General features: G+C 41.7%; 1 protein-coding gene across 7 annotated transcripts in view; it reads right to left on the bottom strand.

The window, feature by feature from the left end:
- The window catches only part of LOC133386992 (G2/M phase-specific E3 ubiquitin-protein ligase-like), a 40,899-nt gene that overhangs the window by 18,750 nt on the left and 2,678 nt on the right, over nucleotides 1-19,471 (bottom strand). For 2 of the 7 annotated variants that reach the window (XR_009763328.1, XM_061630864.1), the window contains exons 1-5: nucleotides 17,754-17,775; nucleotides 15,151-15,248; nucleotides 3,929-4,030; nucleotides 2,669-2,793; nucleotides 1,025-1,187 (exon numbers count right to left, since the gene is read on the bottom strand). Coding sequence is in view for 6 of the 7 variants with exons in the window: in XM_061630864.1 (XP_061486848.1) it covers nucleotides 1,025-1,187; nucleotides 2,669-2,793; nucleotides 3,929-4,027 (387 nt within the window). In the remaining variant the exon portion in view is untranslated. Of the gene's footprint in view, nucleotides 1-1,024; nucleotides 1,188-2,668; nucleotides 2,794-3,928; nucleotides 4,031-5,311; nucleotides 5,407-15,150; nucleotides 15,249-17,753; nucleotides 17,776-17,846; nucleotides 18,111-18,226; nucleotides 18,335-19,471 lie in introns of those variants that run through there. The other 5 variants (XM_061630868.1, XM_061630867.1, XM_061630863.1 and 2 more) reach the window with 5 other exon arrangements.

The following is a 19,471-nucleotide window of genomic DNA, read 5'->3' as shown; positions in this document are numbered from 1 at the left end:
AATGTATGATCCTCTATCTTTAAATTTGAATGTTATTTGGTAGTTTTTAGTTTTATATCACTGAACACTAAAGTCAGGATCATTCAGACCATGGTATTTCCGATCTCTATGTATGGATGTGAAAGTTGGACAGTGAAAAAAGGGGGTAAGAGAAAAATCAACGCATTTGAAATGTGATGTTGGAGAAGAGCTTTGCGGATACCATGGACTGCAAAAAAGACAAATAATTGGGTGTTAGAACAAATTAAACCAGAACTATCACTGGAAGCTAAAATGATGAAACTGAGGTTATCATGCTTTGGACACATCATGAGAAGACATGATTCACTAGAAAAGATAATAATGCTTGGAAAAAGAGAAGGAAGTAGAAAAAGAGGAAGGCCAAACAAGAGATGGATTGATTCCATAAAGGAAGCCACAGACATGAATTTACAAGATCTGAACAGGGTGGTTCATGACAGATGCTGTTGGAGGTCACTGATTCATAGGGTCGCCATAAGTCATAGTCAACTTGGAGGCACATAACAACAACAGCTATCTAAATTGATTTGTTGCTTTTAATCGTTTTATTCAGGTCTCTTTTCTTATTGTATTGTAAGCTGCTTCAAATTACCTTAACAGAAAAGTAGGGTACAAATCCCTGTACTAATAGTGAATAAATTATCCGAATGTGGATTCTTACATAACCAAAAGGGCACCACCAGTACAAAAGAGAGGTATCAACAGGCTCAGGAACCCCAAGGTTTGCAGAAGTAAAAAAAAAAGTTGGAAAAATCAGGGGGAATGCCAAGAATAGCCCAGTAATAACTGAGCATTCTCATTATCTCACTGTCTGAAGAGGGGTGGGGAGAGAATGTAATGACGTATCCTGGAAGAAGGAAAGGTAGGCTGGCTGGCTCCCTGAACATTAAATTCAGTAGCATCTTCTTGTAGTGTATTCAGCTACACTAGTCCATTTCATCATTTTGCAGGATGTTTGTTTTTACTGTTAGGAAGTACTAATCTTTTGGCATTCCAGACATACCTGCAAACAGTCTCTATGAAACCAAGCATTTTTACAGCATGGACTTGCCAAAATGTTGTATGATGGTGCATGTTCAACCAACTCCAGACATATGGTACACTGTGACGACCCTTTAGAGTCAGAGGAATGTTTTTGCGTTGGTCGGTGTTTCCAACAGTATGACCTGAAAAATATAGAATCAAAATCTAAACAATCACACCTCTTTAAAATCACACTACTCAGCTAAAAGCTAATACTTTAATAAAAAGCAGCACTTCCAATTATTGGATTAATATTTGGTTTAGAACAGAATCATTTAGGACAATTTCAAAATCTACTGATAACGACACTGTAAGGTTATTTATCTGCTTTAGAAGCTTATAGACTTTCAAGGTACCAAAGAAACTGAGAACATCTTAAGCTTAAATTTCTATTGGCATAAGCTTTAGTTGGCCAGAATCCACTTCATCAGATGTATGAAGTGGTCACCTAAGTGAGTAGGTATATACATTATAAACCGTGCATACAGAAAAGAAGGGTGTTGTGGTTTAAAAACAAACAAGCCAGAAGAGCAAGCAATGAATGAGATAGCAGAAGATGGGTTGCATTAATACGCAAAACACAAATGATCAAACCAAGTATTTCTGTACGATGAGAACTATCCTCTAGAATGTATAGCTTCCAAAGCTTTAGTAGATAAAGCATGAGAAAACGCAAATATTTTATTTTTATTTATTCAGTCAATTTGCATCCTGCCACTCATTCACAAATCTCAGGGCAAGTAACAAAAGTTCATAAAACTAAACTCTTAAAATACAACAACACAACAGTACAATAGAAACATCAGAGGTATTATTGCCCACAGGTGAGAACTGATGCACCAGTTGGAGCTGAGCAAAGCACTCTGCGCTATTGGTTATATCTGTGTCTTCAGTGAAAGATTCATACCCAGGAATACCCCAAGATTTATATACCTGCTCTTTCAAGGGAAGCATAATCCCCACAAGAACAGGCTGGTCTCCTGATTTCTAGGAGCCACCAAGCCATAGCATCTCTGTCTTATTATTAAACTTCACGTTTTTGGTCTTCAGACAGTCCATTACAGAGGCCAGTCAGCAGTCTAGAACCTGCATGACCTCACCTGACTCTGAGAACAATAAGAAATAGATGGGCAAGGGGTCAAGACTACAGGTAATAGATTGGGTGAGATTGAATTCACTCCATAGAACATCTACCTGTCCAAGGTAAGGTAGAACTAAAATGTTTATGCGCTTATTCAGCAAGAGAACAAGCATATCTTCCAGCAAATAAAGCAAAAACGAATTCATCTTCATGTTGGCCAAAGTTAATGGGCGAAATACAACACTGCACAGGCAGACACAACATGGCTTCCCCTTCTGCAGCTCCACCTTCCAATCTGCTTCAGAGGGTCCCTCTGGATGGGGGGGGAATGCTGAGGGGGTTGCAGGGAAGAGGAGAGGAAGTACAATTCCTATTTGTATGTGTAGAAGTCCGCTGAGCAAGAGGGAAGCCACAACTAGGTATCATTCTATTTAAGTATTGTAATTAAATGACTCCACATTAAAAGGAACTTTGGGACTTTTAATTTTTTGAATTAAAGAACTCCACTTAACTTTATTGAAAGAGTTAATGGAAACAACTTACGGAAAGTTTTCCCTGAACTGGAAAATGCATCCTCTCTCTACCCCACAAGGAAAGTGGTAGCTTTGTTTGCATCTGGAAGCCACACAACGAACTGAAGCACCTTTTTTCTTGCAGATGGTACATTTCTGAAAAGAAGCAATGAAATACACTAAAGCAACCCAACTTAATTCAAGAGACTTCAAAAACAAATACCATCATTTGATCTATTTTTTTGTTTTAATGGTCTGTTCCAACATTCTAACAGTCTTTTACTTTAAGCTCTGCGCTCTTAAGATTGAGAAACAAGGTAAGATGCAATCCGTTATTTTACATTAAAATTTGTATTAAGTATTATTTGTATTAATACAAATTTGTATTTTAATACAAAATTTGTGTTAATAATTTACCACCAGTCAAGACTCAACTGGGCCTTTTCTCAAATATCCATGATTTAGGCTGCAATCCAATATACTCTTACGTGGGAGGAAGTCCCACTAAACCCAGTGGAGCTTACTTCTGACTAGATATGTATTGGATTGCAGCCTTACTGTAGCTTGTTTTGTCTAAATTGTAAATGAAAATGTAATTAGCTTTTCCCCCCTTTTCTTACTTGGTTAATTGCAAAATCAAACAATAATCCCATAGTTTGCATAACCATTAATTCAGAATTGTCTGTTGTCTCCAATATTTTGTATACAGAACTCTAACTACTGTGATCAAATAAAATACTTGTTATCAATCTTTAAAATGTACAAATCATTTTGTATAACAACATAGCAATATTAAAGATTCAGTCTTAAAAAGGTACCCAGGTATCTTACTCATGATTCCTACTCTACATCTTCAGTGCTTCTGTTATCTGTGGTTGCAGTTTCCACTTGCTTGGAGGTTTCCAACATGCTTTGGACATTTCAAGCATTTTTAGTTTACAGCTTTGATTAATTTATCTTTTTTTACAGTTAATTCAATAGACAACTAAGAAGTGGTTTTGCTTTCCCTTCTTCAAGAAAAAAAACATGATTTAGTACAACTATTATATTTAATCCTCTGGGGTTCGCTACTACCCAAAATGTTAAATAGAAATGACTGCTAAATGATACATGGATTTCTTAATCCAAACAATTGCATCAATACCTGCCTATTATGCCGGAGCAATATTGTAGCCTTCCTGAATCTCAGCTATAACATATTTTAACATATTGTAATGGCATACGTGGTGCTATATCCTTCTCACCAGACAAGCCCTTTGAAACAGGTTCAAGATTCAAGATATATCCTTACCAGTCTTGCAGCTCTATTAATTTCTCTTTGGATATCCTCAGGTAAAAACCCATAAAAGCCTTCTTCATCTTCACCTCTCTGACAAATCCCACTTGACATTAACTGCAATGAATGAGTGGCTTACTGACAAGCAATACAGACATACATTTGCATCACTTTTCATTTGAGAAAAAAAGATTACAGTAGGACCCCGCTTCTTGGCACCCCGCTTTTCAGCATTCAATTAATACGGCGCCAGCGGGGCAATCAGCTGGAGGGGGGCTGGAGCTCCCCGCACTCCAGCTGATCGCACCAGAAGAGGGGAAGATCAGCTGCAGCTCGCTACAGCCTATCTCCTCCTCTTCTGGCGCGATCAGACTCCCGCTCGAGCTGATCGAGCCTGAGGAGGGGAAGATCTGATCTTCTCCTCCTCTGGTGCAATCAGTGGGTTAGGTTCCAGTCCCCCATGCTACAGCTGATCCACTTTCCGGCAGTTTTCGCTTTCCGGCAGCGGTCTGGAACCTAACCTGCCGTATGAGTGGGGCACTGCTGTACTCAATTATTACAAAGGCCTGTGTGCACTGTAATCAATTACATTTTTGTGAACTATTTGTTAACATATAATGTTCTTGTATCTGTTCTGTTGAACTTTTGCATTGGAACCACATCCTGTGCCCACCTAGAAATGCAAAGACCCACAAACAAAAACAAAGGAATGGCTTTCCTCCTCCCCAATAAATAATACACTTGACTTATGCTAGTATTTTCAAGGATATATTAGTTAATAGCTACTGGGGATGGAATGGAATATAAGCAAACAGGAGTTTAGGTTATTAGTACTCTCTACAGTTACGGCGACACTTGCAGCCTGTTCCTCTGCATATATCCTCAGAAGAAGCAAATTCCACTATGTTCAATGGGACTCGCTCCCAATTAAGCGAGCATAGGACTACAGCCTTATATATATGACAACATAACAACATCAATTGCCACTCTATTTACATTATGAGATTTCTTTTAGTTTTCTCCCCTAAAACCTAAAAGTTTTTTCAACATTTGTATTGTATTATACAGCCACAAGAGTGGCTGTATACTACAGCCAGCATGGATTTTTCACATTCTGCAATGTTAAATTGAAAATACCCCGCATGCCATTCTGATGCTTCCCATAAGCTCATTTCAAACCTTACAAAACTTATAGTCCTGAACTCAGAAATGCTTGCTAAACAACCCTCTCAATTTTCATGGCAATAAACAAAACAAGTCAGAAAGAATCAAGAGTTCAAAGAGAGGGAGGAAATCCCAGGCCCCTTTTGGACTTTTTTCTCTCAGACTTCTCATAATCTTTTGAAATTCATTAAAAATCAGCCATGTTCACAGAGCACCTGTAATCCTGTTACTGACCTTGCCTCTGCCCTTCATCTTATGCAGTTTAAAAGTTCAAAAAATGCCTGGCTAATTCTTAATTAATTTAATAAATTTTGCATTGAACTGAATGATGTCAGATATGCTCAGTAAGAACCAACTGTCAGTGTTCTAAAAGCCAGACTCACAGCTGCTGGGCTTGCCTAATCAGGGGGCCACACCCATACCAGACTTTGATTTCAGGTGAGACAGTCATGGCTTCCCTCAGAGAATCCTGGGAAGTGTAGTTTGTGAAGGGTGCTGAGAGGAGACTCCTATTCCCCTGAGAGAGCTCCAGTGGCCAGGGTGGTTTAACAGCTGTTCTGATTGAAGCTCTGTGAGGGAAACAGGGTGTCGCCTAGCAACTCTCAGCACCCTGCACTAACTACACTTCCCAGGATTCTTTGAGAGAAGCCCTGACTGTCCAAAATAAAGGTCTGGTGTGGAAGTGGCCAGTGACAGCTTTGGTTTAAATTTGAGCGGGAGGCTACATGTGCCTGCTTAGAGTAAAAAGGTGGGGGAAACCCTGAAAAGCAATGATACTGTTCACAGTGTTTTCCTTTTGGAAAGAAAAGGGGCTTGCTCTCTGCCCAAAGCCCACCCACACAATCCCCTTCCTCCTACCCTCCCTGCCCCTCCCCCAGATCAATGTTGGACTGTGACCTGGGAGACCAGGATTCGAATCTCCACATAGCCATGAAGCTCACTGGGTGACCTTGGGCCAGTCACTGCCTCTCAGCCTCTGAGGAAGTCAATGGTAAATCCCTTCTGAATACCACTTACCATGAAAACCCTATTCATAGGGTCACCATAAGTCAGGATTGACTTGAAGGCAGTCCATTTCCATTTTCATACATGATTGCACAGAAATAAATCCCATTGAACTCAAATAGTATGCAATTGATCAAACCCACCCTCCCTTCTCCTCTTCCTCCTCCCCTCCCCATGGTCAGTTTTACCTATCTTGAGCATGATTGCACGGGAGTAAATACCATTGAACTCAATAAGAACACAAATAATCAAACCTGCCCTCCCCTGCCCCTTCCTTTGCCCCTCCTCCAATCCCCTCCTTCTCCTTCTCCTTCCCTCTCCCCTCCCTTTCTCCTTCCCTCTCCTCTCCCCTCCCCCATTGTCAGTTTTACCTATCCTAACCATGATTACATAGGAGTAAATCCCATTGAACTCAATAAGCATGCAAATGATCAGACCTGGCTTTTCTCTCCTTCCCCTCTCCTCTCCCTTCCTCCTCCCCTCCCTTCTTCCTCTTTCGCTGCCCATCCCTCCAGCCATCCCTCCCTTCCCCTGCAGTCAGTTTTACCAATCCTAAGCATGATTGCAAGGGAGTAAATCCCACTGAACTCAAACATGCAAATGATCAAACCTGTCCTTCTCTTTCCCTCTTTACTGCTCCCATCCCCCTCCTCCCCTCCTCATCCCCTGTGGTCAGTTTTACCTATCCTAAGCATGATTGCAGGGGAGTAAATCCCAGTGACCTCAATAAGCATGCAAATGATCAAACTTTCTAGCAAACTTGCACAGGATCCCATTTCTTACCTCCCAGATTAAAAAGCAGAGAAATTCACTAACAGGCAAAAAAACTTGTGGTTTAACAATGTACTTATAGCCCACAGATATTTCTAACAAACTTTAAAAAGCAGGGAAATTGGGCAGCTATAGTGAATGCATCAGGGGAGCAGGAGACCTGAACTCCTCTCTGAGATATTGGACTGCCCTACAAAGTTGTCAAAAGGCAAATACAATTTGGATTGGTCTTTCACACTCCCATCCGCTTCCTGTGTAGCTTGGAAGAATTTGGTAACATGTGCCTCTAAGCATATGGTGAATGGTGAGTGGTGGCAACACCTGCCCAAATAACAGAAACAAGACATGTACTGTGCTGATGTTGTTTTTTTAGCAGGGAGAAAGCAACATGATTAAGACAGTTGACATCGTTCAGATAGTCTCTTTAAATATGTCTGGTTTACTTTGCAATTTTAGTGAAGTTTCCTATAGGAAATCATTTTCTTTTGCTTCTATTTCCATGAATATGTGAAGTACAGCAACACTTTGCAAAATTTATACTAAAAAAACTCCAAAAATAATTGTGGAATAATGGCACTGACTATTCTGCAGAACAGTCTCCAGTGGACATGAGGAGTGTCTCAGTTTGCACAAGATAAAACAGTGGGAGGGGAAATATATTCTAGCAAAATTCTAGGTATGCTCTCTGTTTTTAATTGACCATGCCCACCTTGCCTTAAATGAAGTGGTTTAAACATAGCAGGCTGAAAACATGCATCTTGGGCAGACTACGTGTGTGTTTTCAAGCAGCTAGAGTCATTCCTGAAGTAGCAACATATAATCAGTCTGATTTTACATCAAACTGCAGTTTCAGATTCAACTGTTAGGGCATCCAAAATAGAAATAGAACATAACCTCCAATTTGAAACACAAAAGGCTGTCTTCACCATCATATGACATTGACCAGTAAAAAAACCTTGAAATTAATAAAAATAAAATTGACACAGGTTTCTAGGATGAATAATGAGAGAAATAAAATTTTCTAGATTAGATTCTCTGTAGAAAGAATAGTAACATAGGAATGAAGCAAAGTAAGAATACCGACAAACCTACAAAAATGTGATTCTCCATTTTTGCAGATGGCAGGTGTTGTCACCACTCACCATATGCTTAGAGGCACGTTACCAAATTCTTCCAAGCTACACAGCAAGTGGATTGGACTGTGAAAGACCAACCCAAATTGTGTCTGTAGTTTGACAAATTTGTAGGGCAGTACATTATCTCAGAGAGGAGGTCAGGTCTCCTGCACCCCTGGTGCATTCACTATAGCTGTCCAATTTCCCAGCTTTTTAAAGTTTGATAGAAATATCTGTAGGCTATAGGTACGTTCTTAAACCGCAATGTTTTTTGCCTATTAGTGAATTTCATACAAATTCGATCCATTTCAGTCGGGGTTTAGGCTTGGTTTTGCCTCAGAAACTGCCTTGATCACCCTGCATGATGACTTTTGTCAGGAGAGAGATATGGGGAATATGTCCTTATTAATCCTCCTTGACGTCTCAGCAACTTTGGATACGATCCACCATGGTATTCTTCTGGAATGACTGTCCAAGTTGGGGGTGAGTGGCACTGCGTTGCTGTAGTTTCTGTCCTACTTGTATGGTCTTTTTCAGAGGGTGGTCCTTGGGAATTTTTACCTGGGCCTGTGGAGCCTTCAGTGTGGGGTCCCACATGGTTCAGTTCTATCCCCTATGCTATTTAGCCTCTACATGAAACCGCTGAGTGGAGTCATCCAGAGTTTTGGAGCGCGTTGTCAGCAATATGCTGATACACAGATCTATTTCTCCTTTACGTCTGCAGGTCAGTGGATATGTTATATCGGTGTCTCGCGTTGGTAATGGACCGGCTGAGACTTAACAAACTGAAATTTAACCCAGATGAGACTGAGACACTAGGGGTATTCACACGTTACTCTGTACCCAGGTAGAAGCCCCCTGTACCTGGGTACAGCTGCTCTTGAGAAAGAGTCTACACGTGATGATTTCAAAAATGTACAGGCATCCTGAAAAAAGACATCTTTGGTTCATGTGGTGATTCTCCCTGCATGCTGCCCACGTGCAGCTGATCGTGAGGAATTACTTTTTTTCCCCGGGGACAGCCTGAGCCTTCCTTCTAGCAGCAGCAGCAGCAGCAGCAGCAGCCAATCAGAAATGGGCTCAAGGAAACGTCAGTTGCTGGAGCGGGAAAGAGGAATGAAGCCAAAATGGAGGCAAGGGCAAGAAAGAGGAGACCAGCCTGAAGCAACAAATGAGCTTGAGGGAAGGAAAGAGGCAGAAAACGGGGAGGGGGGGGAGACCTTGGAAGGACTCACTGCAACTTTTAAAAGGTCTACTCAGCAGTAAGTCCCATTGAGTGCAGTGCTTCTGTGTGCTGGCAATGAGTGAGTTTGAGGAAAGGACAGAGGGACAAAATGGAGAGGAGAGAGCTTTGCAGGATTCACATTTGAATTTTAAAAAGGTCTACTCAGAAGTAAATCCCACTGAGTTCAGTGGGGCTTCCTTTAAATGGAGTGACTAAAAATGTGAGAGAGACTTGTCAGGAAGCTAGAGCTAGGTTTACAAAGTAAGTTTGTTTTACAAACTTAAATGGAGTTTAAGCCTCTTGTGGGCTCAGACAAGTGGAAACTGCTATTTTGAGAGGAGGGCAGAAGGAGGGGGCAATCAGAAAGCGGGAGAAGAGAGAGAAGGGCAGAGATTCTGAGGGCTCGCACTGTAATTCTAAAAATGTCTACTCAGAAGTAAGTCTCACTTAGTTCAATGGGGCTTACTCACAGGTAAGTGGAGTTAGGATTGCCTAAAAAAAAGCAAGTTCTGTCAGAGAGGCTAGGACTGTCTGCATTGTTAAAGTACAATCCTAACCCCATGCCTACTCTAAAGTAAATCCCATTCAGTTTGGTGGGACTTACTCCCAGGTAAGAAGCATTAGGATTCCAGCCCCTTAAGAGAAACAGTGGGGGGGCAGAGAAAGGGAGGGGAGTTTGCCTCTGTGTCTGCTCACAGTCCAGTCCAGGCCTAGCCATGTTTACCCAGAAGTGAGTCCCACTGAGTTTAATGGGACTTACTCCTGAAGTGAATGTGAATACAGAATTACAGCCTTTAACTTCTAAATTCAACCCTTTCCTTTAAATACTAGGTGATTTATCAATAAATATTATAAAATTTATAATGTCTGTTAAATGTTCAATGTGTCATCATGTGACTCTTATTGTTGCTTGTTACAAGTAGCACACCTACTTTTCAGGATAGTGCCACAAATAGATTCCAAAACTTGCTCCAACTCCCCTGTTCAGTTAATGAATAATAGCTGCTATCACAACTGCAATAATAAAATAACTTAATGGCTAGGTAACACATTGCTCAGAAATTATATATATAATTTCTCAAGTAATTGTGCAAAGGATTGTAGCCTTAATCTTATTTAATGCTTTATTTCCTTTACGTCTCAACTTTCCTGCAAAGAGCTCACTGTGGCATACGTAGTCCTGCACCTCCCCAATATATCCTCAGAATAGCCCTATGAGGTAGTTTAGGCTGACAAGGTGACTAGCCCAGAAGTCCCACAGTGAGTTTCATGGCTGAATGAGGGTTTGAATCCAGGTCTCCCAGGCCCTAGCCCAGTACTCTTAGCCCAGTACACCACACTGGCTTTTGCAGAACTTGTACACTACAGTACCTCTATAAATCCAATATAAATTACCCACTATACTTCTCTTCCTTGGTCTTTTAAAACCTATTGAAATCAATGGTAAGGTAAATTATGTTGTGTGCTTTCTATTTCCTCCTAAAGGTCAAGAAAGAGAAATGTAGCCAAGACTCTTCCAATAATTTGATGACACAGGCCAGCAGTGATACATGGGGGGGGGAGAATGGCAGTGGCACAGAGATGGCAAGGTTGGGGGTACTTTGGTGGAATGCAGCACAAGCTGGCAGGTGTGCGCCCATCTGCTGCAGAATGGTGGTGCCACCAGCCCTGAACTTGCAGGCACCTTGCCCCATTCAGTGAGTGGCAATGCTGCCATTACTGAGAGAGCACTGCTATTGCAGAGTCTGGCATCCACCCTGTGTTTTGCTAAAACCTCAAGAACCACCAACTGCAGCCAGCTGCAAAAGACATACGTCTAGTATGAAAGAACATGATGTCTGAGAAGCTGCTGAGCACAGGGTTATCAGAACAGATGAGCTCACAGTCTTTCCACACACAGATCTATTCCTACTTTCCACAAGTATTCTTAATTTCAGTTGTCAAATTTCCAAATGGATGTGTGTCCTTTTGTTGCTATTGTTAAAAAACTGGAAGCCAGAAGCGCTTGCCAATTAACTACAAATCTCCCAGGGATCTACCAATAGATTACAGTCTATCTTGTGGCCATCCCTGCACTAAATCATTTGTATGGGCACAGACCTACCTTGCAGGGTTGTTGTAGCATGGTTCAAAGGAGTGCTTGCAAGAATGAAACTACAATAGCAGAGGTAAGACTCTTCAAAACATTGCCAAAGAAGGCATTCTCAAAAAAGGAATGTCACCTTTCTACTGTGTATCCAGAAATTGAGAAGAAAAAAAATGTGGATTTGCTCATCTCTCTGCAGCTCTTTTTTATGTCAAGTGTCGTGCATCAAAATTAGACACACCTGATGGTCAAACACATGATAATGGCTGCCTCCATTAGAAACTGCTGTCAGGCGTAGCTGCATCACATGGTTTTATGGTAACACAAACCTGCCTTGTAGGGTTGTGATGTTTTGTTTATTTATTTATTTGATTTATATCCTGCCCTTCCAAGTAGGAGCCCAGGGTGGCAAATACTCTCTGGTTTGGATGGTTAGACTTCATGGTTAGACTAGATCAGGATCTAATACTCTAGATCAGGATGGTTAGACTTCCGGTTTTTGGTATTGATTTTTATTATTATTATTACAAAAACCCAAGATCCACCAACCAGAGCAAGCCACAAAATATATGCACTTAAGAGTTAAATAATTCTTAGCCCAGGAATTTGTTTGGAGTTCCAAAATTGAACTGAGCTCACAGTATTTCCACACAAAAATCCACTCCTGATTACCCCCCACTTTCTTCATTTCAGCAGTATAATGGTGGGGTGGTCATTTTCTTGTTTTCATTGTGAAACAGGAGTCTGAAATCCTCACTGATCTTCTGCGAGTCATCCTGAGATACACCGATACATTTTGATCTACTTTCTGCCCACCCTGCATTTAAAGTGCTATCCAAAAGCTAAATATTATGACATAGATCAGTGGTTCCCAACCTGGGTGTATGAAGTAATCCGGAAGGGGCTGCAAACACTAAAGAAATTAATTATTAATTTTTTGAAAAAAGTCTTCACTCTCTGGACACTGTCTGCTCCCCATTGCCGCTGCAGATGACACCTCCTCCTTGCTCCAAATGAGAGGGGAGGACTTTTGCTGAAGTGCTAGAGCATCTTTCAGGCGCACCAAAGGCAGGCATCTGCCTCTAAAATACATGGCAGACACCAAAGGAGGCTGAGGGTGGAGCTACCAGAAAGAAGGGGGAATTACTACCACTGACTGCCGTCTCCTCACACTGCCATTGCTGATGATGCCCTTACTCGGAATGAGAGGGCTTTTTGTGAAGCAAAAAGAAGCAAGGCTGCAAGGAAAGGCTGCTTTCCCCCTTCCTTCCTGGCAGCCAAGCTGCCTTTCTGGAGGGAGGGGGGTCACAAAAAGTTTTGAGCTTATAAAGGGGGTCCTGTACTCATAAAGGTTGGGAACCACTGACATAGATCATTAAAAAAAGATATTGATGATCGCTTTTTGATACTGAGCTACAAACATTTCTACTGAAAAACCACAGCCCAGAGCTTTCCTGTTTCCCAAATACCAGGAAAGGCTTTCCAGGGGACAGAGTATGTTGCAGTGGGAGCAGTAGGCTGGAAAGCCCAACTGATAAATAATTTCCCCAACATTTATATTTTGAGTGTAGTTTTGTGTATTAAAACACATGATATCCTCAAGAAAGAATCAGGTGTACCATGTTGGAAGAATAGTTTCAGTTCATAATCTTTTAAGCAGCTTGTTTTTGTTGCAGCCCCCTCAAAATATTTTCATATATAAATATTCAATATATTTAGGTATGCACTTTCACACATTTATCTATGAGTAAGTCCTGTTGATCTCTATAGGACGGTATAGACATGTATAGGATTGTTCCATGAAAGCCTACATCAAAAACCATACATACTCTAATAACAGGCAATGAAAAATGCAATATTTTAATAACTATAATTATGATAGTTACAGGTTAGTATTTTCTTTTTAAAAGTTGGTGTTTTGATTTTAAAAACTTAAGGATCTGCAGGAAAAATGAAAAGAGTAAAACTACATTCCTGTTTCTGCCAACACTCTTTCTATTGAATGCACCCCTTGACAGGAAACAGTTTCAGGAAGTATAACAAACCCAGCATGCCTTGCCTTGTTGCCAGTAAAAGGGAATTGCTTCAATGGTGCATTTAATAAGTGTCATTGAAGCCATTTTCTTTCCCTGGCAGCAAATGTGTATATAATAGACTGTACACTCGTTGACAATTACATGTGAATAACTGTACGAGTGTACAGCCCGACTACTTCTGTACCCAGGTACACAGACTGTACACTCATTGACTGTAACGTGTGAACAGGGCCACTGTTAGTGGATGATTCCATAGACCGCATAGGTGGGGCATGGCTTGGTCTGTATAAGGTTACACTCCCTCTGAAGGAATGGGTGTGTCCCTTGGGGGTACTTCTGGATCCACTACTATCACCTGAGGCCCAGACGGCTTTGGTGGCGTAAAGTGCTTTCCATCAGCTTCAGCTAGTGTCCCAAATATGTCGCTGTTCTGTTGTCTATGCTCTGGTAACCTCTAGGTTAGATTACTAAACTGTGTTATATGTGGGGCTGCCTTTGAACATAGTTTAGGAACTGCAGCTGGTGCAGAATACTGCGGCTAGACTGCTGGCCGGGGCAAGACAGTTAGAACACATAGCATTAATTCTGGCACGGCTGCACTGGCTATCAATTAGTTTCCGAGCCAAGTTCAAAGTGCTGGTTTTGACCTATAAGGCCTTATGCAGCTCAGGACCCCAATACCTCAAGGACTGCCTCTCCCCACATGAACCAACCCTGTGTTTGTCATCTGAGGCATTTTTCTGTGTGCCGCCTCCAAGGGAGGTGTGGAGGGTGGCAATTTGAGCCACTTCCCAGCAGTGGCTCCCCATTTGTGGAATGCTCTACTCAGGGGCGTACACCTGGTACCATCACTGTCTGTCTTTAGATGCCAGTTAGAAACATTTTCATTCACTCAGACCTTGGGAGTTAAATTTTCTGTTTGTTTTTAGTCAGGTGGGGAGAAGTTGGATTTTGTTTTTATGTAGTTTATTGTAGGATGTTTTATTCTTGTTTTTATATCTGTTTTTAATGTTGTAAGTTGCTTTTGAGTTTTCAATTTGAAAAATGTGACTGATATAGATATATAATAAATATTATTATTATTAGTGGATTGAGAGCATATGTTCATCTCCATTTTGTCCCTACACTCCCATTTTGTTTCTCAGTCTTCATCTTGTCTAGCAAGAGCTAGCTATCACCTGTGGGTGCTTGCAGGAGCAGTTGCCGCCCTCGCTGACATGGAAAAGAAACTATGCTAACCGATGCCTCAAGTTGTGAAATTCATGGGCACCAAGAGAGAAGGAGCATAAGCTAGTATAGGGTGGTATTCAACTAATATGCCCCATGAGCTCAAGGATTTCCATTTGTGCAATAGGACTTACCACCTGTATCCTCCAAAAATTTGCTCTGGGGGTTGGGGTAACCCCTAGAACAGATTTAGTGGGCGTGCAAGGGGGGGAGTCCCATTACACAAATGGAAATCCTTGCGGTGATGGACTGTGACTTATGGGATCTTTGATTACAACCCAGAGTTCATTAATAAGTCATGAACATAGATCAGTTTCATCCTGACTCATTTCAACAAACCATAGGCTACCACATTTCCCCCCAGACATAATAATAAATGGTTAGTGTCATAAAAGAAATAGATGCTTCCAATCTCCTTGCAACTTGCAGGCCAGAAGCTTGTTTCTGCTTTTTTACAAAGCTCTGTTTTTTGTTCCAAAGTATCTGTAGGTGTAGAAAAGGCACATATACTATTCTACAAGAATATAATGGGAACTATTTCCAAGTTTCTTATAATTAAGTTTCTGAAAGGCATCTAAAATTTTGCCGTTTTGAAAGTAAGTACTTACTACACAGTAATAATGAACAGTGAGATTGTAGTCCTCGTAAGTCCTCTTTTCCCCATATTTTTCAGGACAGTCATCAGCCAGTTGACAGAATTCACAGGCTGAAATATTAAGCAACAACTTTAGACAATGTATTAGCACAATAAATACAGCTTTTTAAAGATGTTTAGCAGCTTGCAAGTTGTAAAATATATCCTCTGATACCAGGCAACAATATCTGGACACACTGGGTTGGATTCAGTATCCCTTCCGTGAGCACAAGAGCTCCTTCTGTTCATGGAGGGGATAAAGATCTAGCAGATGCTCCTGCTGGAGGAAAGCAGGGAGGAACTGTTCAGCATAAATTGCATGAGCAGGAACTAACTGCGCTGAATGCCCCTCCCCTCACACAGCCGGGAGGAGGAGTTTGGAACCATGGCTTGAGGGGAGAGCGTGACCCTATAGCTCCTTGTGGCATATTCTTGCTCATTATGCTAAACTGTTTTGGCACAGGTCATCAACCTTCTGGGGGCAGTGGCACATCACAACCAAAGACTTATGCACTCTCCCATTCCACCCTGCCAGCAATTAGGCTTGAAAAAAGTTTTAGCTTTTTCCAGCCTCTCTGTGTGTGTCTGATTTACCTGGGGAGAGCAGAGTTGATCTGTTCTGCCCACCTTCAGTCTCTGTGAAAATCATCCCTCACCCCACCCCAAGCAACAATTAGGCTTGAAACAAAGCATTCTTTTGGAGCTAATTCCCAAACCAAATGGCAGCAAGTGAAGGGAAATGCAGCTAAAAGAAGGCTTGTCCAAGCCTAAGTGTGGTGTTTTCCCTCCAGAAGTGGCGTGTCACAATTGTGAAAGGGAGTTAACCCTTCCCTCCCCAGATGCAACCCTCTTACCAATGCCACCTGTCCTGCAAGCCTAATTACAATGGAGTGGAGGAGTCACTGCTGTGGGTGTCAGGGAAGGCTCTGGCTGGCACATGTGAACCCATGGGCAGCACACTGGCAGCCACTAGTTTAATATGATGTACAAACCAGGGGTTGTATTCAACAAGGCTCTATGGCGACCATTTTGTCAGTGCAAGGATTTCTCATACAATGGAACATTCTCCTCCTTTCCTCAACCCCGTGTGTCCCCCACATCTGTTCTAGGTTTCCCCCCAACCCTATGGAGCAGATCTGGGGACAATGCAGGGCGTACAAGAAAGGAGGGAGGGGAAAGTCCTGTTGTGCAAGCAGAAATCCTTGTGCTCACAGAATTATTTAGTTGGATACTGCCCAGGCCACTCTAAACATAAGGTTAACTACTTAGATAAAACTATAGCTATTTCCACCATCATAGGAGCAGCACCTGCCAGCTGCAATCTCAGAATTGTTGCTAGGCTGTATCTATACACAGCCCATTTCTCTATATGGCCATCGACACATCTTTGCTTCAGAACAATATATGATTATTTGCTCAGAGAACACACCTGTGTACACTTGGCTTTTATTAAAACCTTTTGTTAAACAGTATGACAAGACATGGCTTCCCTTTGTAGCCCATAAACATAATTTGGATGCACCAGTATGGAAATTTAACATGATTAAGCACTGCATCCAGTTAATGAATTCAATCAGAAGAATCTAAACTAAAACAAAAATATTACTAAAATGTGGAAGCACATCCAACATGGTGATCAGTTATTGTTCCAGCACTCATAACAAAGCAAACTGTACTTAATGGAAGATGTAAAGATGCCAAAGAACTGACACAGAGGATCAAGCATTCCCTACCTGAAATATCACATTTTGCAACCACTGCCACAAATTCTGATTAGATCTTAAAATGTAACAACATGCTTCAATCCCATTTTCCAGTTATTTTAATAGGGTTCAGTTCAACAAAATATTCAGAAGCTACTAATAAGGAATTTTTTTAACTACTTTAGAATGATGAGTGACACATTATTTTTTTTTCAATTTTAGCCCTTCAGTGCCGCCCTGGGCTCCTGCTGGGAGGAAGAGTGGGATATAAATCAAATCATAAATAAATAAATTTCCTCAGCGCCAATAGAAAACTGTTTTTATTCATCTATGATAGCACTCAACATTCATGAGCAGTTAAATTTATTTTTCTTTGTACATCTACCTTGTATCCACATGAAAAAAAACCCAGGAAGTTAGTTTAACTGAAACCAATTCTGATTGCTAATAATATCTACTGCAGTGCTTGCTTGCAGAGAGTCAGTATGGTGTAGTGGTTAGACCAGAGCCTGGAAGACTTTAACCCTAATCTCCACTCAGCCACAAAGCTCACTGACTGACCTCAGTCATCATTTCTCAGCCTAATTACGACAAAGGCCTTTTGTGAGGATAAAATGGTGAGGAGAATGAATAGTGATGTCTGCCACCTTGAACTCCTCGGTACAACCAGGGTTTTTAAGTTTTGGCCAAAATGATGAGACTAGAGGATAGTTAATGATATATTCTTTGAAGATACTGTAACATGAATTTGAAGTGGCACACTGCTGAAGCTTTTTTTTTTTTTTTAAGGGAGTTCTGTGCGCAGATCCATGATTGGCATTTAGCTTAACTGCTGCATTTTGAACTGAAGCAAACTTAAACCAAAACTTCTTACGCAGGTTCTGAAGGCAGCCAATAACGTTATCACTCATCCTAGCGTTCTCCTTCCAACTGTTAAATACAGGGGAAAAAATCAATTGCAGCATACCTGTATTTGTCTTGTTAGCCTGGTACTGTACTTAATCTTCTCTGTTTCAGATTAAACACAAAGTACAGAAAACAGAATTACAGAGCGACCCAACTTGCCAGAAGCCAGTGGCAGTGGAAGTGGCGGAGACGGAGCTGGTGGAAGAGGCCATCGCATCCAGCTGCCGCTTGGAGGCACACTGGAGGGGACGACCCTGGCTGCGCTGGCAGAATGCGGCAGAAGGCAACAAAATACATGTTTCCTTCCGCTACCCCTTTTTCCGGCGTACCGGCTCCTGCAACAGAGAGCCATGGGAGGAAGCCGAACAAGACCTGGATATCACACAAGTCCCCCCCCCAGCCGCTCCTCCAACACACCCATGGGAAGCCCCTTTTGCAGACCTTCTTCTGCCGGCTTCCGTCATCCAGTTGAGCCACCTGGGTCACAGTTCGATGAGGTACTTATGCCGGCATAGCCTGGCTGAGCCAGGACCCCAGCTGGAGGTCCACCATATCTAACTTACTCCCGCCGGGTGTAAATACGAATTGGACTGCACCCTTGCTGTATTTACTATTCACAATACAGTTTCTGCTGCCATGTCAAATCTGGCCTCAGATTTTGTTTTGCTTTAATCAGTAGTTTATTGAAACTTCTCATTTTTTTAGCATCAACTACAAAACAAATATTTTTAGAACAAACTTGAAATTCAGAAAAGTAAATACATTATCTCTTTTGGTGGTACAAAATTATCGGAAGAAAATAAGTTCCGAGCGTTCTTGTTGTTAAGCTATTTTGTCTCTGCAAATTAGCTGAGAGTCCTGCCTTCAGTCTTCATCCAGATAAATAAGATGATAAGAAAAAAAATAAAGGGAAGGGGGTGTAGGGAAGGGGATGAGAGGGGAGTTGAGTTTTTGTGTCAACTGAAGAGGTAAGCAGTCAGATGAGATAAATAGGTCATAGAGGCTATTACGCTGGGGCAATTAGGTCATAAAGACTGTTGCTCATGTGCTAGTAAGCTTATATAAAATATACTTCTTTGATATAAGTGTTGCTTGCTCCCATGGTAAGCCAATTCCAGAAGATGACTACCCAACAATAAATGTCAGGTGGGGTGTTGGGATTTCTAAGCCGGTAAAATCAGATATTTAACAGCTGGTATAGCACAGTGGGGAGGAGAGCCTAGCTGGGCGTCCAGAGTCTGTGAGTTCAAATCCCCGCTCATGCCTCCTGGGTGTCAAGGGCCAGCTAAGGATCACCCCACAGTGAGTGGCTCAGGGGTGGCATGCCCTGCCACCTGTGCAGCTGTGAGCAAGTGGCATAGTCCCAAGGAGCCCAGTTGCCCCCAGATGGGGGGTCTAGGAAGGTGCATAATATATTCCAAGTTTATTAATTAATTTATTAAATTTATATCCCCCCCTTACTCCCAGAAGGTGCCCAGGGTGGCAAACAACAACACTAAAAGCACTCAAACCTATTAAAACAAAACATCTTTAAAAGCAATTCCAACACAGACGCAGACTGGGGTAAGGTCTCTACTTGTTGAAAGAGGAAGATCTTAGGCACGCACCGAAAAGATAACAGAGATGGTGCCTGTCTAATATTTAAGGGGAGGGAATTCCAAAGGGAAGGTGCCACAACACGGGTCC

Source organism: Rhineura floridana, chromosome 6 (genome assembly GCF_030035675.1).
Source record: "Rhineura floridana isolate rRhiFlo1 chromosome 6, rRhiFlo1.hap2, whole genome shotgun sequence".
Taxonomy (NCBI): domain Eukaryota; kingdom Metazoa; phylum Chordata; class Lepidosauria; order Squamata; family Rhineuridae; genus Rhineura; species Rhineura floridana.
The sequence above is the reverse complement of the archived record's forward strand: the minus strand, read 5'-3'. Positions and strand labels throughout refer to the sequence as shown.